The sequence below is a fragment of the Triturus cristatus genome, chromosome 2_2 (assembly GCF_964204655.1).
Source record: "Triturus cristatus chromosome 2_2, aTriCri1.1, whole genome shotgun sequence".
In the NCBI taxonomy this organism is placed as follows: domain Eukaryota; kingdom Metazoa; phylum Chordata; class Amphibia; order Caudata; family Salamandridae; genus Triturus; species Triturus cristatus.
This window is the reverse complement of record NC_140582.1, coordinates 514,884,833-514,908,718: the sequence shown is the minus strand read 5'-3', so window position 1 is coordinate 514,908,718 and position 23,886 is coordinate 514,884,833. Positions and strand designations below refer to the sequence as shown.

The 23,886-nt window shown below is 45.8% G+C and overlaps 1 protein-coding gene across 2 annotated transcripts in view; it reads right to left on the bottom strand.

Moving 5' to 3' along the window:
• ARHGAP10 (Rho GTPase activating protein 10) overlaps positions 1-23,886 on the bottom strand; it is a 1,033,471-nt gene that overhangs the window by 500,380 nt on the left and 509,205 nt on the right. For both annotated transcript variants that reach the window (XM_085641636.1, XM_085641637.1), the window contains exon 11: positions 10,820-10,901. In XM_085641636.1, coding sequence (XP_085497762.1) covers positions 10,820-10,901 — 82 coding nt within the window. The remainder of the gene's footprint in view (positions 1-10,819; positions 10,902-23,886) is intronic.

Genomic DNA, 23,886 nt, shown 5'->3' with positions numbered 1-23,886 from the left:
TATGTTGCTGATTTTCACGTGTGTGTGTTTTATTGTATGTTTTTACGTTGGTGAATGCTATAATGAGAAAGAGTACGAAGAATTACGGAGTGCCTAAACTCATTTGACTGAAGGGGCATTTTCATTAATAAGGCAGTAATAAGCAAAACCTATTGTGTAAATGCTTGTTGTTGCTCTGGGATGAGAAAGTCAACACATTTTCAGAGGCTGACTTGGCCCCAACAGTTGATGTAGTCTCCTCAAGTGAGGGTCATTTGGAGAGGTCAAAGATCAGGCAGCATCTAAGAAGTGGAGCACTCAAAGAAGTGGCAGAGCCCAGCTCTTTTTCTCCAAGGATGTCCAGTATATAGTAGATATTTTCTTCAGGTGTAATGTCACAATGATAGAAGATGTTGCTTGTGCAGCTTAGATATCATTCATAGAAGTGCAAAAGAACTTTTCTAGTTTGCCATCTCTTCTTGTTTTCAGGGCTGTAATAAGAAGTGTGTGTGAGAGTTTGAGAGAGTGAGTGAGTGAGTGAGTGAGTGAGTGAGTGAGTGAGTGAGTGAGTGAGTGAGGGAGTGTGTGTGTGTGTGTGTGTGTGTATCTAGATAGATATAGCATCTCTTTGTAGTGATGTACATGCTTAGTGTACTTCTGCCAACTAGTGTTGGGCTCAGACTTTTGCAAGTGGTTTTTCTTTGAAGAAGTCTCCTGATTTACAAGATGTTCTTTGACTCCTCTTAGTGTACATTGCACATGGACACCAACTCCACGTTAGATTGTTTCCCACACTACAGGTAATGTTTTGTCTGTGATCCGGTTCAACCGAGTCACAATATGGCTGCCAACACTTCCTGATTTGAAGTGTTGGCACCAATCAGATCTCAGCACAAGATCAGGAGGGGTTGCGGATCCACAGCATCAATATAAATACAACTGGAAATTTCTTTAAATAACTCCACGGGGGCCTGGCCAAGATGGCGGCGTGGTAGGACGTGAGTCTGTGTCCCTCCGACACCACCGCTTTTAAGCTTTGTCATTGAGCCGATCCTCTGAGCCATCCACCTTTGATATACGCGGGGAAGCCCCTGGGGGAGCGCAGGAAGCCTGAGGGAGAGTCACGGCCCGATGCAGGTGCTGTGTGGCTGCCTTTGAGCCCCGCGACTCTAGTGCGGCCTACCTGGAGCGGAACTGGGACTGGTGTGTAAGGGCCTGCGAAGTACAGATGTGAGGCTGCCTCGCGTCACAAGAGGCTGCCCCGGAGGTGGAGGAGCAGCGGCTGTGGTGACGCGACGTCAGGGAGGCTGTGGAGTTGCCCGGAGAGTGCTGCTGTCTGTTGCTGCCGGAGACCGCGTGGCGGGAGTTGGTGTGCGCGGCCTCGGCGGAGCGAGGCCTGGACTGTGAAGCTACTCTGGGGGCCGATTCTGCTACCCTACCGGTGAAGCATTGCTGCCTGGTGCCATTTGGGGCCACGTGGATGTGAAGTGCGCGGCCCCCTGAGTGGAACCGGGACCCTGAGCTGCTGTTGGGTCTTCCCTGCCCCCGCCGGTTGGCGAGGGTTCCGTTGTCACAGAGAAGCGGTAGGTGAGGGGTGAGGCGGAGTGGCTGTGCCGGTGGTGTGTCCGCTTGGTCCGCAACCCGGCAGACGGTGAACACAGGGGTGGCCCTCTGGACGGCTACTGGAGCCTGGAGTTTTCCCGAGGGCGGTGAGGCCTCTGCGTGTGCGGCCCTCTGAGGGGGCTAAGGCGGTAGCTGGAGGACGGTCTGGGAGCTGGTGCAGCACTGTCTTGACCGCGGCGGGGAGGCCTGGACAGTGATTGCCCACTTAACTCTGTGGAGCTGTGAGCTGCTACTGGGGCTGCATCGGTCTGCATTTAGGCGGGCAGCAGGCAAGTAGAGTTGCTGGTGAGGAGGTGGTGGTGGTAGCGGGACACGAGGGGCAGATTGCAGAGAGGTGACGGCACCACCATCTTAGGAGCTGCTGTCGACGTGTGGCCGGCGAGAGTCACAGCCCAGCTGAAAGTTTGATCGGGCCTGGACAGGTGTTGTCTGTGCTGATTGCTGGGTCCAGGAGCACTTGCGTCAGTCGAGTTGAGTGGGAGGCAACCGGGGGTAGACCTCTGCCACGTGGCGCATCTGGGGGAAAGGGATACCCTGTGGAGTGGGTGCAAGGGAGTTCTGGTGTGGATCTTAGAGGACAACACACCGGTGATTAAGGAGATATTGGCGCCGTCTTACAGCGTAACGCTTGCCGGAAGAGTTGGTTGGTGTGCCCGGCGATGTCTCCATCGACCCTGTAGCCTGGTGTGGCTTTGTTGAGCGGAAGGTTCGAAATGGCAACAGCAAGGGCACGTAAGGAGAAGTCCTTAAAATAACTACTTCTCAAGCAGTCAAGTCATTCCTCAGGGAAAGAAGGGTGCTGGCCAGTCGGAAGGCGAGGATGCCCCTGCAACCAAAGCCTTTATGATAGAACTCTTTTCGGCCATTAAGGAGGACATCCAGGAGCTAAAGTCCCAGCTGGCTGCGGATCTTAAAGAGGTGCGGCGATATGTGGATGAAATAGGGGAGAGGATGGCAACTCTGGAGGAGCACGATGTAAGCAGGGATGAAGAGCTACACCTTTTGCAGCAGGACATGCTGCGACTTCGTGAACAGAACATTGACCTCCAGTCACATGTGGAGGACCTGGAGAATCGCTGCAGGCGGAACAACGTGAGAATCAGGGCTGTTCCATGGAAGGAGGAAGGTGACGATCTTCGCACTTATGTCCTCGCTTTATTTCAGCAGCTACTCGGGTCGATGAGGGAATGGATATCCAGATGGACCGGGTCCATCGTGTAGGTCTCCCCCGCAGCAACAAAGTGCCTCCTCCGGACATACTTGTGTGTGTTCGGCAATTTTCAGCTGAAGGAACGCATCATCCGGAAGGCCCGAGAGGCACAACCTGTATATTTCCGTGGCCATCAATCTGCGATATTCCAAGACCTTGCAGCCACCACCCTGGTAAAATGACGAATGTTTAAGCCTGAGACCAACTATCTCCGTGAGAAGAACATCCCTTACTCCTGGGGCCACCCATTTCGAATCATATTTAAGCACCGGGGAAAGCTCCTACAGCTCCGATCTCCAGAGGAGGCACAGGCGACCCTGGGCATCGACGACGGCTCGCCAGAGGAGGGGGCTGAGCGGCTTGGCTGCCCGGCATGCACGTCGCACTTCGGGTTGGTAGCGAGTGGGGAAGGCTTCGCCCATTAAGAAGCCCGACCAGTCTGTGAGAGAGAAAGAGAGAGAAGTGGTGCTTTCCTCCCTGGTGCAACGTGCAGTGAGCCCTGCTCCCTCTTAACATCGACAAATGATGGCCCGGTGAGGCGTATTGCGAGAGGCGCCGGGGGGACCGATGGGACTGCTCGACTTGGTGAGTAGGAGGTCCCCTGGCGTTAAGGTGGTTCTTGGATTACCTTTACGAACAGGTCACAGGTTGCAGTCACGATCCCCTAGACTTTTACCAATATAACGAACTTGGGTCATGTTTTTCGTGTTGCCTTTTCCTTTTTGGTTCTGTGCTTCTTTATGTATATGGCGAACATTGGTCATGTATTTCTTGTTGATTTTTTCTTTTCGGTCCTGTGCTGGTGGTTCTTTTCGTGTTGGGGTTTGTTTGGGGTTTATTTTGGAGTCTCTGCATCAGTTCCTAGGTCAGAAATGCGCGCAACAGGGTGCTGCAGGGTCTTATGCGCAGTGCCTTGGTCGATCTAAGGGAATTTGCCGATATGAATAGTGTCCTTCTGGTAACCCTATGGGTAAACATTTGAAGATTGTAAGTTTGAATGTTCAGGGGCTGAATAACCCTGTGAAGCGCGCGGCAATACTCTCTCTTCTAGAAAATTCAGATAGTGATATCTGTCTCCTCCAGGAGACTCATCTAGTGTCCAAAGATGTTGCGCGCATGCCTGATAGGCGCTTCCCACAGCAGTTCTGGCCCGCTGGACCGTCCAAAAGGAATGGAGTAGCTATCTTATTGAGTGCGCTTTGCCCGTGAAAGGTGGTGTAGACAGTGGCAGAAATAAAGAGCAGGCTGTTGGCCATTAGGGTGCAATGGGGGGAGTCGCATCTGACGCAGGGCTCTCTCTATGCCCCCAACAAGAAACAAGAACCCTTCCTGCTTTCCGCCTGATCAGAAATCCTTACTTCCCCGGATGCGACTATTCTAGTAGGGGGCGATTTTAATTTAGTTATGAATGCAGAGCTTGACAGGTCGGGAGAGCGCTCACGCCAGACTGGGGCTCTGTCCTTGGGTGGGAAGGGGTGGTTGGAAGATAGTGGCTTGCATGACGTGTGGCGGAAGCAACACCCAGGTGAACGAGACTACACATATTATTCTGTGGCACACAAAACTTTTGCGCGCCTTGATCATTTTCTAGCATCCACTGCTCTCATGGGCACCCTACATTCTTCAGAGATAGCTCCGCGCTCCCTCTCTGATCATGCCCTTATCTCTGTCTTACTTCCTGCGCTTCGCTCGCGAACTTTACCACCCGGTTGGAGACTGCGCAATAGCTTGCTTCACTCTGAGGCGACAATTCAGCGGGTGCGCGATACTATAGTGCAGTATTTTCAGGCAAAGGATGATGGGTCCACTCCTCTTTCGGTGATGTGGGAGGCCCTGAAATTGGTGACACGGGGTGAGTTTATAGCGATTGCTGCAGCATACAATACCATGCGTAAGGAAAAGCGTGAGGAATTGGAGAGGGAGGTGGGTGAGCTGGAGGCGATCCACAAGCATACGGGGGCCCTGTGTGTGTGGCGAGAGTTGGAAAAGCATAGACGTATGCTAAAACACCTGGACATTGACAGAGCAGAGCATGCTCTTCTCCGGTTTCGTCAAATTCTTTTTGAGCAGCGATAAATGCAGGAAGATGTTGGCCCATAGATTGCGAGTTCAGACGCAGACATCCTTGATCCAATCAGTGAGAGACCACTCTGGCGTGGATCAGACTGCTGACGATCGGATTGTTGATACGTTTCGCATCTTTTATCACCTCCTTTACACGCAGCAAATTCTGCCCCTGCAGGACCCAACGCCATACTTTGCAGCAAGCGAGATAACCCCTCTCCCTAAATCTGTCTCGGAGGACCTAGATTCGGGTATCCGTATAGAAGAGGTGACACCTGCTATCTCTAGGTTGAAAGTTGCTAAGTCACCGGGTCTGGACGGCTTCTCGGCTATATTTTATAAGACATTTTGTGTGGAGCTGGCTCCTTTTCTGACCCGATTGTTTAACTCTTTCATCGACACAGGAGAGGGGACGCCCTCGATGTCTGAGGCAGCGATCTCAGTAATTTTGAAGCCGGGGAAAGGCTCGCGCTTATGTGGGTCCTACTGACCCTTTTTGCTTCTTAATATTGACGCTAAATTGTTTGCGGGCATTTTGGCGTCGTGCCTTAGCCCTCTCATGGCGGATATGATCGACCCCAATCAGTCGGGCTTCATTCCCTCTAGACAAGGGGGGGACAATTCCAAAAGATTGCTGCACCTTATCGATAGTACTCACCGCTCCCAGAGGCCAGCCTTTCTCTTGTTTATAGATGCAGAAAAGGCCTTCGATCGGGTCAATTGGGAGTATCGGTTTGCTGTTTTGCACGCGTACGGGTTTGGTACCAACTTCCTCCGTTGGATACAATGCCTATATGCCTCCCCCAAGGCCTTTGTTCGGGTTAATTGCTGTAGATCGGCCTCATTTTCCATCGGCAGGGGTATGTGGCAGGGTTGTCCCCGGTCCCCACTTTTATTTGCGCTGTATATGGAGCTTTTTGCTCAGCCGGTCCGTGCGAACCCGAATGTGGTAGGTCTCAAATTCGGGGTGGACGTGCACAAACTTAGTTTGTATGCAGACGATGTGATCCTCTCGCTGACTCAGCCACTGAGGTCCCTGCCTGCTTTGTTGGACGAACCTGCAGCCTTTGGGGACATATCGGGTTTTAAGATAAATGTTGCGAAATCCCAGATCCTGAATCTTTCTGTTCCCTTGGAGTAGGTGGAGGCATTGCAGCGAGACATTACATTCCAATGGGCGCCAACGGATATAGCATACCTAGGGTTCAAGATTACCCCGACTATTGCTAAGACGGTGCCGCTGAATTATTCCCTGCTACTGGACCACACGGCCAAGGCACAGGACGCCTGGTCACGTCTCTGGCTGGCATGGTTTGAGAGGGTAGTAGCGGTGAAAATGACAGTGCTTCCTCGCAACTTATACCTTTTCCAGATGCTCCCCATGACGCCGCCCCCTGGGGCACTTAAGAAATTACAATCTCTTATTACCAAGTTTGTTTGGAAAGGCAGGAAGCCTCGCCTCTCCCTCACGCAGATGACGGCCCCGAAAGCACAGGGCGGTCTGGGCCTCCCGCTCACTGAGGGCTATTATCAAGTGGCCTGTTTGCGCTATTTGGTGGAATGGAATAGGCCACTGTCCAGCAAGCACTGTAATTTCATGGATCCGTCTGTTGCGGGGGTGAACATCTGGCTGGAACTGTGGTTACCTTGAAAAGATAGAGCGTGGGGACTCTATTCCTCCACGGTCACCTCGCCTACCTTCAAGGTTTGGGATCACGTAGCTTTAAGGAAAGGGTGGACGTCGTTTCCTTCACCAATGACACCCATCGTCGACAACCCAGACTTTCCCCCGGGTCAAGCGTCGCCCATATTCCAGAGGTGGCGAGAGGAGGGGTGTAAGAGGGTTAGTTCCCTTTATGATACTGAGGGCCTGATTTCGTTTGCACAGTAGCGCAAAGACTACGATTTACTACCCTCAGACGCATTTCCCTACAGTCAGCTCATGCATTGGGATACTAGGCCAGCCAATCTTTCCCGCATGTCCCGTCCACTTACGGCATTCGAACAATGGCTGGTGCGCAAAAAGGATGATCGCAGACTTATAGCGGAACTGTATGCCATGCTCATGGCACGCTCCGCGCGCACTCGTACCAAAGCTCATGTGCATTGGGAGACCGAACTGGGCAGGCCCCTGACTCCTAAGGAATGGGAGCATGTACTATACAGGGCACATCACACTGCACATAATACAGCGGGGGCAGAGTCTGCCTTTAAGGTAGTTACGTATTGGTATTACAAGCCTGCTCGGTTCCACGGTTGGGAAAAACGCAAATCCGATCTCTGCTGGCGGGGATGCGGGGCGACGGGAACACTGGTTCACCTGCTTTGGCACTGTCCGAAATTGGTACGCTATTGGACGGCGGTCCTAGATGATATTGATGAAGCTTTCCAGATTGCACTGCCTCGCTCTCCTGAATATTTGCTGTTAGGTCTATCTCACCCTAAAACCTTTCCACAGAAATCTACCAGAGGCAGACAGATTGCATTGGCGCTGCTCGCCGCGCGGCAAGTCATTTTGGCAAGGTGGGGGACATTATCTGTTCCTGAGAGTTTGGAGTGGATACACCGCTTGTGGCAGCTATTGGCTATGGAGTGTATGTCACTCATCGTGGAGGGTAGGGGCAAAGAATATACGAAGCTGTGGGCTCCTTTCCTGCAAATCCTCACGAAAGATTTGAGAAAGGTGATTTGTCTGAAATACCTGCAGATCCTTAGACTCCTACCACTAGAACCCCTTTTCAATACTTAGAGTTCTGTATGCTGTGGTTTGGTTCCATTTTTGCTTTAGTTAATGTTGTTGTATCTTAGTTTCCCTTAAAAGGGATAAGGTATGGATGTTAACTACGATTGCCTCTTCCGCGGCCGGCCTCTGGGTTGTTGGCCAGAAAGCTGTGTAAACATATGTAGAGATCCGCTCTGCCGGCCTTGTGATGTAGGTAGGAAGCTGTGTTCATCCTACCTGAATCCCGCACAATAAAAACGATTGATTCTAAATAACTCCACAACTACTGAACGGATGTACAACTTGTGACCAAGACGGGGATCTACATACCCTGCCTTCAGGTAATGGGGATTTAGATCATCCAGTAGGGGATTCTTGGCAGAACACCCGCCTTAGGAACTAGGTAGGGAATGCATATTAGGAGTAAACTATATACAGTACTTAAAAGCCAGTATATATACACAGTTTTAGCAACATGGTGGAATCGTTAATTCTTCTCACTGTCCTTATATTGCTAATCACTTTCATCTGCTTCTGGCTATTAATCATTGCAGCACATATATTTTATACAAGAATCACAAAGGATAAATAAATATTGAAAATGCCCGTTTGTGTATTTCTTGTATCTCTGAGTGAGCACGAGAAACTGAGCTAAAAGGTTCTATATCTGTTACCCCGAATCCTTGGGGGTTAGGGTTGTCATGTTCTGAGTCTGCCAAAACCATTTGCTACCTTGCCAGGTTTAGGGGTACTTATGTTAGCACTGTGAGCTAGAAGGACTATAGGCCGACATATCCTGAGGTGGTGCATGGAATCAGTCTGGCACTATCACAATGTTTATGTTGTCCAATAAACGAACAGTACTTACTGAAAAGTGGAAACCGTACAACGGGGAGATTCTACCCTTTCCAACGATACCTCTCCCAAAGTAATCAGTGTCTGGGGGGGCTGGGATATGCCCACCCCAGCACTGATGCAGTGAAAGTAAAATTAACCCATTGACTTGTTGTAATTTTATTGTACGACAATCCGTGCGCCCTACACTGATCGCCATTACAATAAAAAAAATTAAAAAATAAAGCTGCTCACAAAGCTCTTCCCAAGCACCCTGTTAAATAAAAAAAAAAAAAGTACTTCCTCTGCTGCAAAGCACCAGAAGGACCTTTATATACCTCCCTAGTGTTGGTCGTTGGCCGACACCCGCACTTCTTTTAGATCTTAAAAAGACAAGAATCTCTGGGCCTTATATGCGGTCTGTTTGGCCTATTGGCAGTGCACTTCTATACTATCTACAATTCACTTGTCACTTTTTGATGCTTCTATGACAGTGCTGCTTACAGTTGCTAACTCAGTGCGCTGGCCAACAAGGTTCAAATCACAGGCAGTGGAGGAAGGAAACAATCATTCAACACTATAAGGACTTTACAAGTATTTGAAGGATGCTTCAAAGACAGTTATTGGAATAGAATATCTGTGGAGAAGAGCTCCAATTTGGAGATGGAACTTGACTAGAAAGTGGCCCAGGATGGGAAATCAAATTTGTGGTATCTACTATATTGAATAGGTCATTATTTGGCGAGGCAAAAAAGCTCAAAGTATATAGGACCTGGGATTCATACCTAAAAAACCTACTGACCAAATACCATGCAATGTTAATGGTTGTAAGGATAAAATCGAAATAGGGGTGTTTTCAAACATGTGGCATGTCATTCCCAGAGAGCATGAGAAACTTTTACAGTTATGTGTACAGGAATTACAGCATTATTTAGGACAGCAGTTCCTATGAATAAACAAGCAGACCAAAAGGGATTCATGAAGTAGATACCAAACTGGATATTGTCTTATGAACAGAAGTGCTATGTTGAAAGCTTGTATTTATGGCAAAATGCAACCTGAAATTACTTCCGAATACAAATCAAGTATGAAGGTTAAAAAGGACACACTTTTATAAAACAGAAAATAAATCACTATATTTTTAAAGCTACCTGCTACACAGGTTTTAGAGAAAGTGAGTAATTGATGCATAGACACAGAGTCAAGGTAACACAAAGGCTTAAAGATAGCACACAACAAAAATAATGTATATGTTCATAGGACTGAAGGAATGAGACAGAACACTTGACTTGTTACTAACTGAATTGTTAATTTATTATCAGTTAAACTGTTAGGATAAAACAAAGTATTTTAGAACTGTTACTTTAGCTATCGATTCTTGTAATGTATTTATCTATAGTAAATGGAACTTCATCCATACGTTACTGATTGTATTATTTATTTCTCATGTTATTTCTATAGTAATATAGTTGTATAGAGGCTGGTAGATTGTTGTGCATTCAGGCAATTCCAAGCAACTTGTGTTGTTGCCAATCCTTAATTTGTAAAGTAAAGCGTGTCTGTCGGTTCCCAAAGCTCTGCTCAGAAGCCCGCGGCCAGTGTTATTCAAGGGCGGCAGACCAAATACCAAGGCTGCATAGTCTTGAATTCACCTCAGGACTCTTTAATCCACTACCAAACACCACCTTCATATTTATTTCACTCCTGCCAGTCCTTACTTTCTCCCTTTGTGACAGCTTTTCCAGCTTTATCTACCCCCTTCTTTACCGTTTGTGTGTTTTTCTCTCTTGCTTGCGGTTAATATCAGGTGTGGAGAAATAAGTGTTGGTTCCCAAAAATAAGTGTCGGTGGTACCCACCAGCTCAAATTAAGCACTGGTTGGTGCTATAAGGCCTGTTTTAATTAGGAATTGAGGCACAAAAAGGTTTACAGAATTCGGATTAGACAGTGAATTTACATGCAGTTATGTAACGCATAGCAACTATACCGGACTAAAGTTCTCCAGATATGTAAAGGCTCGGGAACACTTAGCGCAAGACCAGCTGCGAGAGTGAAACTCTGACTCTTGTTAATTCATACCCACAGTGCCAAATATACAATACAAGAAAGGCCAAAACTGTGAACCCATCATAGACTTCATTATGTAACACTATAGCTTAATGTGAAATGCGTATCCCCGAGTGAAGTGTTGCAGCCACCTAGCATAATCTTAACTATGTAATATTCACATTATACTAGTTACTCTTCTGTCATTTGTTTTCTGCTGGTCTTGGAAATAACCTAGGCTGACATTTTCAACTAAGCACTTCGTATAAATGTTTTAATAGTCATAACCCTTTAAAAGCCCACATAGCAAACACTGGTATGTAAATAAGTTCAGAGCTTACAGCTTCTTTCCCATCCAAAGCTTCCATCCATTGTTTCCTGTCCTCCTCCGAAAACGCTTGCATAGTAACAAGAATCCCCGGTCTGCAAAATATGAGAAACAAATCTATATTGATTTATCGGACAATCATCTTTTTTCAGCTGCTAGCAATACTCTTGTAGATAAAATAAAATGTATCTTCATAAATAAAATCTTAACCAGCCACTTTTGCCTAGGTCTCTTTTATACATTTATCATCAAACCACAATTGAGATCAATGTGTGTTTTTATAATCTTGTTAAAATATCTCTGCTTCCTGAGAGTCAGGCTATTTCTGATTTGCACCTACTCCCCTGCATAATAGAACAAATATGACTATTTTCTCCCACACAAAGAAATGTGAAACTATTTTAAAACAAGATTGCTAACAAATATCTAATATGCAAATACGTTTCTTTAAAACATTCTGCAAGACAATCCAAAAGCATGGAATCTGACAAACATAATGAGGGCACTTAAACCCTCAAATGTTAAAAGGCAAGAGAATTGTTGAAAGAATTAAACAAAGAACTTCACAGCTGCTCCACTACCAAAACAACCGGGTGACCTACATTTATTAAAACATTTCCTTTACAGGTTAACAGAAATGCCTCAGCCATGGATTTGCGTATTAGACATTGTTAGGGGTGTAAAAGAGATTAGGGAACATAATCACAGATAATAGTATATGCTGAAAAAGTTCTGCAATGAGTGCGGCAAGTTCTCTTAACGATAACATTTGTTGAGAAAGTGAATTTAAAACATTGACCTATGTTTTTAATAACTAGAATCCACGACAACATCAAAAGGATCAGTTCATCTTACTGTGGACTGAAAGCGGATGAACTAAGGGGCTAAACGATTATTATCGAGAACCTGGAGTTCATCTTTCTAAAAATTAAAGACGCAGGAATGGAGGTGATTAGTTTCAAGGTGAAAGGGAGCGGAATTTTAAAGCAAAATAGAAGGAAGGCTTGAATGGCATGTTTTAACAGCAACTGCTCATGAGGGGTGTTGTCCCTTGTGGCAAAACATGTCTTGGAATTAAATATTTATTTTACGACAGTGAAGTTGACTTTTAAATGGTCTTATGATTATTTGAATTGATAAGTGATATATAAATACTAATTTCGATTACAATTTTTACATTCCTCATAACTGTCTTAGGTTTTGCAATAATGTGTACTACTTCTAGATGTTTGGTTAAATTAATTACAAAGAACAATTGTTACTTACCTGTAAACAGGTGGTTCTCCAGTATTGGTGTCTTTCATAGATTCACATGCTTGAATATTCCCCGTCGTCGGAGTGGGAGTCCCACGGTAAATAAAATAGCAATATATACATATATATATGTAGTAAAATATATACATAAGTAATCATATAATTAGTGCATATAGGTGTAAAACACACATAGTGTACCTATAAGAGAAAAACTCCATAGGAATACAATGGAGAGAGACAAAAGACCTTTGTAGTCTATCTCTGTCATTATGTAAGTCCGAACTCCAGCCAATCAGGCGTCAGCCCCTCTCTAGAACCTTCTCCTCAGAGCCTCTCACCTCAGATTTTCGTAGCACAAGAGTGACTGTAAAGTGCATGAGGAGAAGAGAGCCTCTGAAGGGAGGAGGGAGGGTCGCATGTGAATCTATGAAAGACACCAATACTGGAGAACCACCTGTTTACAGGTAAGTAACAATTGTTCTTCTCCAGTATTAGGGTGTCTTTCATAGATTCACATGCTTGAATATAGAATAGCTAGCAGTAACAATCACCATTGTTTCCATGCCAAATAGATTCAACATATATAGATAATCAATCTTCTATGCATAAAAACAGTATTGAACAACTGTAACATTGTAAATGCATAATATATATGGAAACAATATGGAGGCGGGAGGAAGAGGCTCACCTTACTTAAAAAGATTGCGCAGCACTGCCTGTCCCACTGCAGCATCCTCCTCGCTTAAAGTTGCCAAGCAGTAGTGCTTAGTAAACGTGTGTCTGGTCGACCACGTAGCTGCTCTGCAGATGTGTTGCAAAGAGACTCCAGCAAATAAGGCAGTAGATGATGACACTGCCCTAGTGGAGTGTGCCCTCACTGGAGACTGCAGAGGTTTATTTGCCCTTTGGTGGCAGAAGACAATAGCTGCCGAGATCCAGCGTGCAATCGTTGGTTTAGTAACCTGACGTCCTTTATGACAGCGTCCATAAGCTATAAAAAGTTGATCGGATTTCCTGAAAGAAGCTGTCTTACTGATGTAGAACTTAAGACACCGCTTGACGTCCAAAGAATGTAATCTTTGTTCTGCAGGTGTCTGAGGATTGGCAAAAAAGGTCTTTAATATTACTGGCTCATTAATGTGAAAGTCAGTAGGCACCTTGGGTAGAAATGATGGATTGGTGCGTAACACTGCAGCATCCGGTTTGAACTGCAGGAACGGAGGTTTGATGGTAAAAGCATGGATGTCACTGACACGACGAGAAGACGTTAGTGCCAGAAGTAGAGCTACTTTCCAAGTGAGATATTTTAGGTCGGCCTTGTGAATGGGCTCAAACGGAGGTCTCATCAATTGTGCCAACACAACGTTGAGGTGCCACAACGGAGGAGGACGCCGAACTGGCGGAAATTTCCGGAATAGGCCCTTAAAGAATTGGCGGATTATTCTTGAGGAACACAGGGAACTTGATCCATCTTGCCGGAAACGGGAAATGGCTGCTAGAAAAACCCTTAGGGTTGCATGCGACAGTCCAGAACTGGCTAGGTGCAAGAAGAATGGTAGCAATTGCTCTGCCGTGGAATGTATCGGATGAACTCCGTTAGCAGCACACCAATGGCAGAATCGTTTCCATTTAAACTTGTACGTCCTGATTGTAGAAGGTGCTCTTGCCTGGGCCAAAATATCCCTACAATCCTGGGGGATGTCTAGGTGGGCGAACTCATGGTGTTCAGGTTCCATGCTGATAAGCTCAGTGAGGAGGGATTTGGATGACAAATTCTCCCTTCGCTCATGGTAAGCAGATCCGTCCGATGTTGCAGGAGGATTGGCTGGCATTGGGACAGGAGGAGCAGTTCTGAGAACCACGCTTGCCGTGGCCAGCGCGGGGCTATTAGGATCAGGTGGCAAGGCTGTCTCCTCATCTTCCAAAGAACCCGAGGTATGAGGGGTATTGGAGGAAAGGCGTACGCAAATAGATTGCACCAGTTTATCAAAAGGGCATTCCCTTGTGATTGCTTGTGGGGATGCCAGCTTGCGTAATTTCGGCATTTCCGGTTCTCCGGCGTGGCAAAGAGATCGAGTTGCGGACGGCCCCATAGTTGGAATATCCTCTCTAGAGTGGGTTGGTGTAACTCCCACTCGTGGGTCGACGAGGAGGACCTGCTCAGGGAATCCGCTAGGACATTGGATACTCCTGGCAGGTGGACTGCCGTAAGCAAGATCTGATGACTGAGAGACCAGTCCCAAATTCTTTGAGCTAGCCTGGAGAGACTTGGGGATCTTGTTCCGCCCTGTTTGTTGACATAGTGCATACAGGTTGTGTTGTCTGTCTGTATTAGCACTGACTCTCCTTGGAGCAAAGGCAGAAACGATTTTAGAGCCAGAAAAATCGCCATGAGCTCCAACCTGTTGATGTGCCAAGATCTTTGATGTGTGGACCATCTTCCCTTCACAGAGAGATCCTCCAAATGAGCGCCCCATCCTTCTAATGAGGCGTCTGTTGTGAGTGTTCTGTCCGGTGGCAGCGACAGAAAGGACATGCCTTCCGTCAAGTTGGCTGGAATTGCCCACCATGCGAGTGCTGACTTTATCTGATCTGTGACACATATCATGTCGTGGAAAGATCCCGTTACCTGACGCCACTGAGCATCCAGAGCTTCCTGGATAGGACGTGTCCTCAGCCGGCAATGAGGGATCAAGGCAATGGATGATGACGCCATCCCCAGAAATGATTTTAATAGTCTCACAGAAACTGACTCTCTTGATCTGATCAGAGCCACCAGTCGCAGCATCTTTTTGAGACGCTCCTGGGAGAGGAATGCCTTCGCCGACACAGTCTCCAGAGTTGCGCCCAGGAAATCTCTTTGTTGGTACGGATGAAGTTGGGATTTTTCCACATTTACGGATAGGCCTAAAGAGCGAAACACGTTCTGGCACAGAAGAGTGTGTTGTCGCAGGTGAGTGCTTGACTGAGATTTCAGGAGAAAATCGTCCAGGTATGGAAATATTTGCACTCCCTGGAGGCGCAAATACGCTATTACTGGAGCCAGTACCTTCGTGAACACTCGAGGGGCTGAGCGCAGGCCAAATGGTAACACCTTGAATTGGTAATCGTGTTGACCCACTCGAAAACGCAGGAACTTTCGATGCCGCTGTAAAATAGGGATATGAAAATAGGCATCCTGGAGATCTATAGTCGCCAGAAAATCTTCCTGCAAGAGTAAGCGCAAGATGTCTACCAGCGTCATCATACGGAAGGATTGGCTCTTTATATATTTGTTTAGTGCTCTTAGATCGAGGATGGGCCTCCACTCTCCGTTTTTCTTTGTGATCAAAAAGAACCGGGAATAAAAACCTTTTCCCTTCTGAGACACTGGTACCAGTTCTATAGCTCCTTTTTGCCTTAAAAGTCGGACTTGATGCAACAGTTCTTTCATGTGAGCTGGTGGCGGTCCGGAGGGTGGAGTGGGAGGAGGGAATTTGGTGAATTCTAAGGCGTGTCCCTTCTTCACAATGTCCAAAACCCAACGGTCCTTTGAGATGGAGGACCATTGGGAAAAGAACAGAGAGATTCGACCTCCAACCTTGTCTGTCCGGGAAGAGTCACTGTCTCTTTGATGCGGATCCTCTGTATGAGGATTTTCCTCTATATGACTTGGAGGTTTGCTGCCGTGATGTTTGCTGTTGCTGTCCATAAGAGTAACGGTTGGACCCTTGATTGTAAGGTTTGTATTGTTTATTGTCTTTTCGAAAACTTGAGGAGGTGCCGCGTCCGCGTGCACCACGAAAATTACTCCGCTGAAATTGAAGGTTTCCTAGTGATCTAGCTGTTTCAGTGTCTTTCTTTATGGACTGTAGAGCTTCATCGACGTGGCTCCCAAATAAAGACTCGCCGTCATATGCCATGTTTAAGATCATAGACTGAACCTCCTGACGAAAGGATGTAGATTTTAACCATCCTTGCCTACGCAGAACAGCCGCTCCGGCAAGCTGACGGAAACCCATGCAGGCGATGTCCACTGCACAATCGATTATTTCCGCCGATGCCGCTTCTCCCTCTTGGAGCAACTTCATTGCCTCCAGTTTAGATGGCTCTGGTAACTCCTGAACCACATCCGAGATATCAGCCCAAACTTGTCTGTCATATCGTCCCAGGATGGCCAAGGCATTAGCTGCTCTAACCACCGTAGAGGCCATAGAAGAGAATTTACGCCCTATGGCATCCATCCGACGTCCGTCACGATCCGGAGGCGAGGTGATAGAAGATGCCGGATTTTTCGCCTTACGTTGCGCTGCCTGCGTAACGACCGACTCAGGTTTAGCCTGACCCGTGAGGCATGCTGGGGTTCCTATCGGTGCCTTATATTTCTTTTCCAATCGAGGCACCTGAGCTGGCAAGGTATTCGGTGTTTGCATTAATTTCTTGCCTTCTTCCCAAATAAACTCAACTATGGGAATAGCATGAGTCTGTTTGTAGGGTTGATTCTTGAAATCATAAAGGAAGCAATCTTCCTCCCTGCGCTCCGTTGTTAACTTAAAACGGTGTGATGCCCTTTCCATCAGTTGGTGAAAATTGGCTATGTCCACTGGAGGTGAATCCCCTGTTACTATTTGTGAGGGGGATGGTGTTTGTGCCTGGTAATTATCCCACTCCGCCATATCATCATCATTGTCATCTACATCCCCATCATCATCTGGGATTTCACCCTCTTCTGGGTCCTGAGGGCCTTCCTCTACAGGCTCATAATGAGGCAACACCCTTTCCGGAACCTGTCGTGGAGGTACAGGCGGCATCTGTGGAGCAGGATTTACAATAGGTACCGGTGGAATAATTGCTGGAATCACCGGGGTTGACGGAACCTCTGAACGTTGAGGGGATAGAGGGAACCGTTGGTTGTAGTCGTCCAACATGCGTTGGAGATTAGTAATGAGCGACAGAGGAAGAGTCGCCGTTTTATGCTTCGGAGGGGCCTGGTGTATAAATACCGGATCCTCATCCTCACTACTGACATCCTGGCACTTAATAACCAAGTCGGATGGACTTTGTGCCGTTCCGAAAGACTCCGGTAACCCCTCGGATTCCTGATCCGAATCTGTAGCAAATAATGGTGAGGGAGGCTGTGCAACTCCCAAAGGAATATTATGTTCCTGGCTCTCCAAGCCCACAGTAGGAGGTAATGGTGTCCAAGAAACTCCTTCCCTTCTTGTTTTCTGGGTAGTCGCCACACCGCGTATTCGTACCCTTACGAATGTCTGTGGGGATGTACTCGTCGACGGAGCCGTCGTCGAAGGAATGATGGTCGACGGAATTATCGTCGACGACGTCTGTGGCAACAAGATTGCCGTCGTCGGATTCGCCGTCGACGGGGTCGCCGTCGACGAGGTCGCCGTCGACGGAGCTGCCGTCGACGGAGCCACCGTCGACGGAGCTGCTGCCGACGGAGCCGTCGTCGAGGTCTTCGTAGACAAGGCTTTCGTCGACGGAACCACCGTCGACAGTGTCGTCGTCGGGATCTTCTTTTTCTTCGCCGACGGAATGGGCGTCGACGAGCTCGACGACGTCTTCGTCGACGACACAGTCTTCGTCGACGGAACCTTTACCTTCTTCGTCGACGTCGAAGTAATGGGCACAACAGAAGTCACTGCCCTTGAAGAAGTGATGGTAATCGTCGACGAGGATAACGTCGACATAACGCTCGTCGACGACGAAGCAGCTGACGTCGTCGTCGGGGTCACCGTCGACGAGGTAGAAACAGCAGATCTTGTCGTCGGGAGCATCGTCGACGAGGCTGACAAAGTTTTCCCCGAGGAATAGGAAGTAGACGCCTCAGCAGCCTGAGAACAGTGTCCCATAGGCGACAAAGCAGTAGGTGAAACCACAAAGGTGGCAGTTGTCAGAGGCAAAGCCAGCTTCTTTTTCTTCAGGAAAGGAGATGGTAACTCCTGCACACTACTGCGCTTAGAGGCTGGTTGAGAACGACCAGAAAAGAGACTTTCCACATCAGAGGGAGAGTTATCCTTGTCCTTCAGTCTCTGTAGCCATAAAAGCAGGCGGCCTTCTCTGTCCTTTAGAGTTTTTGTAGAAAAAGTTCTACAAAACTTACATTTTGCCACCTCATGGTCAGGATATAAACAGTAAATACACTTACTGTGTGGGTCCTCAGAGAACAAACGCAGTTTTCCACATGAAGAGCATGGTCTAAACAAAGATTTCTTACTAGAAGACATCCTCACTGACAAAACTGAGCAGAGCTCAGGGAGACTCCCTGTCACACGACGTGCGGTAGAAAATCTGAGGTGAGAGGCTCTGAGGAGAAGGTTCTAGAGAGGGGCTGACGCCTGATTGGCTGGAGTTCGGACTTACATAATGACAGAGATAGACTACAAAGGTCTTTTGTCTCTCTCCATTGTATTCCTATGGAGTTTTTCTCTTATAGGTACACTATGTGTGTTTTACACCTATATGCACTAATTATATGATTACTTATGTATATATTTTACTACATATATATATGTATATATTGCTATTTTATTTACCGTGGGACTCCCACTCCGACGACGGGGAATATTCAAGCATGTGAATCTATGAAAGACACCCTAATACTGGAGAAACATGTATTCCTCTCCACGCAGATACTTAACACTATCCTAAATTTCTCCAATCAAATCAAAGTATCCGAAATAATACTTTTCCCCTCTGTGAGGAAAAAACTTCTAGCCCCACTTCATTTTTTTTTTTTTTTTTTTAAATATCTTTATTGCATTTTTATCTTTCCTGTTACATAGGTACTAAGTATCAGCACATATTCCATTTATAACAACATCCTTGATATTATGTCGCAGTTACATCAATCCAATTATTTCAATCACAGAATTATGACATAGTGCATGTTAACTTTTCAGGGATTGTTGTGCGTTTGTAAAGTATCATAGGCAGTATCTGCCCCCCTGTCCTGCCGTCTAGCCCCACTTCATGACAGCAAATACTTCACTCCTTTCTGTAGGAGAAGATAGGCTTAACAAAAGCAGGATATATGTAGGATCAGGCCCAATTGAAGTAATAGTCACTTTATGTGTTGATGCATGAACTGGGCTATTAAACAGTCATTCATCTTTTGTTTTAGCAAGCCACTCTTACAGGGACAGATATGCCCAAATACACCTTCCGTGGTTTTCTTTGCCCCGGGTTTCAAGCTGCACCTCTCTAACGAATCCCAAAGAAGCCAAAAAATATCTGAGGTTGTTTGGCATCGCTTGTTGGTGGGACATGACATTGCAGTTCAGGCAGGACCGTCCCTTTTGAGGCAGAATTCAGATTCCTGATGGATAAACCAGAAGCTGTACAAGAGATACAAAATTAAAGTAGCATTCATACACAGAACCGTTGAGTCTAAGCTAAGCTGCTAAGCTTTAATGATGAGAGACTCCCTGATAATAGAAGAACAGCTTGGAAACCATAGTAGCAAGCAAACATGAGCATTGATACAATTACCTTATTTCTGGTACCTAGAATTGAGGCTGTCCTTCCAGTAAATTGACTGAGAATCATGAAATGCCAGGAAATGGAAGTAGGGATTTCTACCATGATGAATATAGCAACTGCACAAGATGCAGTAGGAGCAGGAAAGGAAAACTTCTAATTACAAATAAGTAGGTGTGACTATGAATTACAAAAGGAAGCAGAATTAGTACAATGTTGATACTAAGAAGGGCACATGCAGTTCATTTAAGAGATTATGCATGCATAATATGAACCTACAAGTCCAGGCTCAAGGAAAAAGTTAGTTCCTGTAATGTAATAATGTAGGCAAGAAGGTAACTAAGTTGGCAGCAGCAACCCACAGTGAAGTGTGAATGCGAGCTACCAATCATCTCAAGCAGTTGGAGGGTCTAAACAAGGAGGCCTGGGAAAATATCCTCATCCCATACACCTTTACTTAAATGGATCAGCACTTCTTTAATTTCAAAGAATCTTTTAATAGCAAAATCAGTGATTGAAAAATGCATCGCTGCTTCTGCTTCACCTTGTGCTGAACCTAAGTAGAACTCTTGTAATTGTATTTATATAGTGCTTACTATCCCCGACAAGGCATTGAAGCACTTTTCGGCAAGTAGCATGCTACTCTGGAACCCAAAAAGTTGTAGAGGTGGATTAGTAAAGGGAAATGTGTTCATTTGTGCAGTGTACATAAAAGTCTCTTAGTTGGATTAAATAGGATAATCGAGGGAGGAGTGAAGAATGTACAAAGGGGCCGATTCCGATCCGGGTCGGAAAGCACTCCGACCAAGTCGGATACGGAGTGTTTTCCGACCGAGCCGGACCCCTACAGTCCGACCGAGCGAGTACGATGCGCACGTATGCTGTCGGACTCGGTTCGGTCGGACTCCCATAGAAGTCAATGGGAGCCAGTTGTACGACGCGTACATGCGCTCCCATTGACTGAATGGGTACGTCTCAAACAAGTGCGCCCCCTACAGTGGGTACGCGTCGGTGCCATCCGCACCGTACATGACTGTGTTGGTGAGACCCATAGGTCTCCCCCTGTGTCCGAGTCGTAGGGCTGCGGGTGTCAGGGGGTCCAACACAGACCCCCGAAGTCAGACTCCGGGAGCTTTTGCGAGCCGGACACTACGGCTCGCACAGGCTGTCCGACGCGTGCATCATACTGACTCGGTTGCAAATTGCATCCATTGCACGCCACGGTTAGCTTCCGACCGAGACGTACGGAGCGGTTCGGACCCAGAAACGACTCGGTCGGTGAATCTCACATAGCTCGCATCGTACTTGCTCGCTCATACAGCTGTACGAGTCGGCCGGAAAACACGCGTACGGCTCGTAGTTTTTCCGGCCGAATCGCATTCGGTGCCCTTCCGACCCAGATCGGAATCGGCCCCAAAGTGTTAATTGGAAGAGCATAGTAGTAAGAAGAGGCTTGACATGAATAAAAAGAGGGATGGAGGAGGGAAGAGTCTCTAGAAAGGGATTAGGGAAATCATAGTGGTAAAATGAGGCTTGGGACGAGTCAAAGAAGGGATACATGAGGGAAGAATTTAGAAAGGCTTGCTTGGGAGATCATAGTAGTAAAATGAGGTTTGGGGTGAGCTAACGTGGGGGGAGGAGAGACTAGAAATGTTTATTTTTGGAGATAGATTAATAAAACAGTGAACCATAAGCATATAATCAAATAACAAATGAAACCTATGCAGTGACTATAAACAAGTTAAGCATTAAATCATATATATATATATATATATATATATATATATATATATATATATATTTTTATATATTTTCACCATAAAGTTCCCCAGATGTAGGACCGCACTCCACGGCAAGTAAGTTTCCAACTTCTTTATTGAAAGCATACAACTTCTCTTCCCCGATACGAGTCCCTGGCCTGACGCGTTTCAAAGCGGTGTTGCTTCTCTTCAGAGGACGTCTCGAGCAGACAAGTAAACAAGGCTCACCACATCCCCCCTGCATGTTTGCATTCATTAAATGGCCTCGGGTGTGCCTCCGTGATGGTAATTATTCAGTTCATGCACGCTGGGATTTGTAGTCTTTTTTCACCAATTACACCCTCCAGTGGGTTTGTCCGCCGCATTCAATCTGGGACACCTTTTCACAGCCCTCCAGTGTGAAAAGGTGTCCCATATTGAATGCGGCGGACAAACCCACTGGAAGGTGTAATTGGCAAAAAAAGACTACAAGTTAATGTAAGTTAATGTTTACAGATCAGCTATAGCAGGTCATTCTTTGGTGGGTGGTGTCTCTGTGGGCCAGAGCTTTACTGACTAAGAAAATATTTAGAGGTATGTGGGTACTGAACCCACCTACTGCAAAATACACTGCATTATGTGATGTTCGAGATGTCCTACGAACTCTAGTTTGTTTGGGCAACATCTCTGGCCCGTCTCTCAAACGTATCTCTTATAAGCTTACAGTCTTACTTTGCCTGGTGTCTTTTAGGTGTACTTCGGCTGTGAAAGCCTTAGATGTCACTAGCAGGGCCTATCAACCTGAAGGAGTTTTCTTTTAATTTGAAAAAGAGAACAACAACTATGTCATCCTCTGTTTTCTATCGCTTCTTTTCACAGAATGAAAGACTTTGCATAGAGAAATGCTTGAAGGAGTATGAGAGGTGAACTGAAGGTTTGAGAGCAAATGCAGAACAACTGTTAATTTGCCATACATGACCTCATATGCCTGTCTCTTCACCCACCTTAGCGAGTATGGGTGTAGGAGGTTATGAGTGAGGCCGGTATGGATATCTCTATATTTGCCTTACACTCTTTAGAGGTGCTTCAGCTTACAAAGTTTTTATCTTGGGGGGAGGTCTACAGGATATTCTTAGGGCTGCAGATTGGTCATATTAAAATATGTTTAAAAAACATTACTTTAGATCGACTGCAAATGCAATTGATAATGTGTTAAATATACTTTAAACTTGCATAATGTTAGCCTCTGTGTCATGCCATAAAATGTAGATTTTTCACAGGCTTGTGGGCAATAAATATGGATTTAATTAAAGACACGGAGACTAAGATTATCTCTCCATGTTGATACTGCTACACACCCTAGTAAAATTAAAGTTATTATCTCAATTGGCTCAATTTAGCTTGTTTTTTTCTTCCAGGGTAAGGTGCCTTTGATCGGGCGTTCTGCTGGTAAAGTGTTATGTTCTGAAGTTTAAGTTTCTTTGGAGTTATCTTGTTCGCAGTGCTGGTATTAGGCTGCATGTAGGAGGACTTTATAGCTTCTTGGAATGTTATTCAAGTTTATATTCTTTAATTGCTGCTGCTGTGTGCTGGCAATAAAGGAGATTTGCACAATGTTAGCCTCTGTGTCTTTAATGAAATACATATTTACTGCCCACCAGCCTGTGCAAAATCTAACTTGCATGTAGTTTCGCAATCCAGCAATAGCACAAAGCACTTTTTTCTGTGTATTGGGCACTAATTAGCCACTTTATGATAATATCGCAGTTTTTGGTGCGTTGTTTTTTTCGTGAAAGCGTACATGTGCTATATTTTACATGAATTATATTTCTCATTCAAAGCAAAATATTGAATGCACAAAGCATTTAGATAAAACATGTAAGCTTTTATTACATAATTGGTAGTTTCAAGAACTGTAAATAAGTGAAGCACTAGGCACTTTATTGACAGTGCTCTATGAATTTTGGTTAGGGTACAACTTGGTCTCTTAGGTCATTCATCTTTGTAATACAATTGTGTGAGATTTAAAATGTATAATATTTTATACTTTTAGAAATATTGTCATGAGATTCAGGACATTTTAACACCTTTGCACTCATACCTAGATATCAGGTTGGGTTTAAGTGAGCCTGAAGCTTGCATTATAAATTAATGAAGATAGTATGTTTTATATATCATGATGATATTTATTGGTTGGTGTTTTTTAACTTGTGATTTTTATTTTTTGTTAATATTGAAAGTTTTAATTAACTGAACAATGAAGCATTACTTACTGTATAACATGCCATTTTGCAGAACTCTGAATTCATTTCTCATTAGCATGTTAGGAAGTCTTTGAGATCTGGAAGAAAGAGGCCCTGACCATTTTTATTAGTTTTCCAAGAAATGGGCTCTTTGCGATATGGCTGTAATTGCTGGGGTCTGCTGGATCATAGTTGTTCTTGCTAATTAGTGGGCATATGTATGAATATTCAAGTTTTCAGGGAAATGCACCTGTGGTTAGGGACTTGTTGATGATGTGACATTGCAGCTGATATAGATCGGACGACTTTCTCGAAAAAGGGTCGGCAAAGGTGTGAGGGTGCTCTGGCTGGTCCATTTAATTTCACGA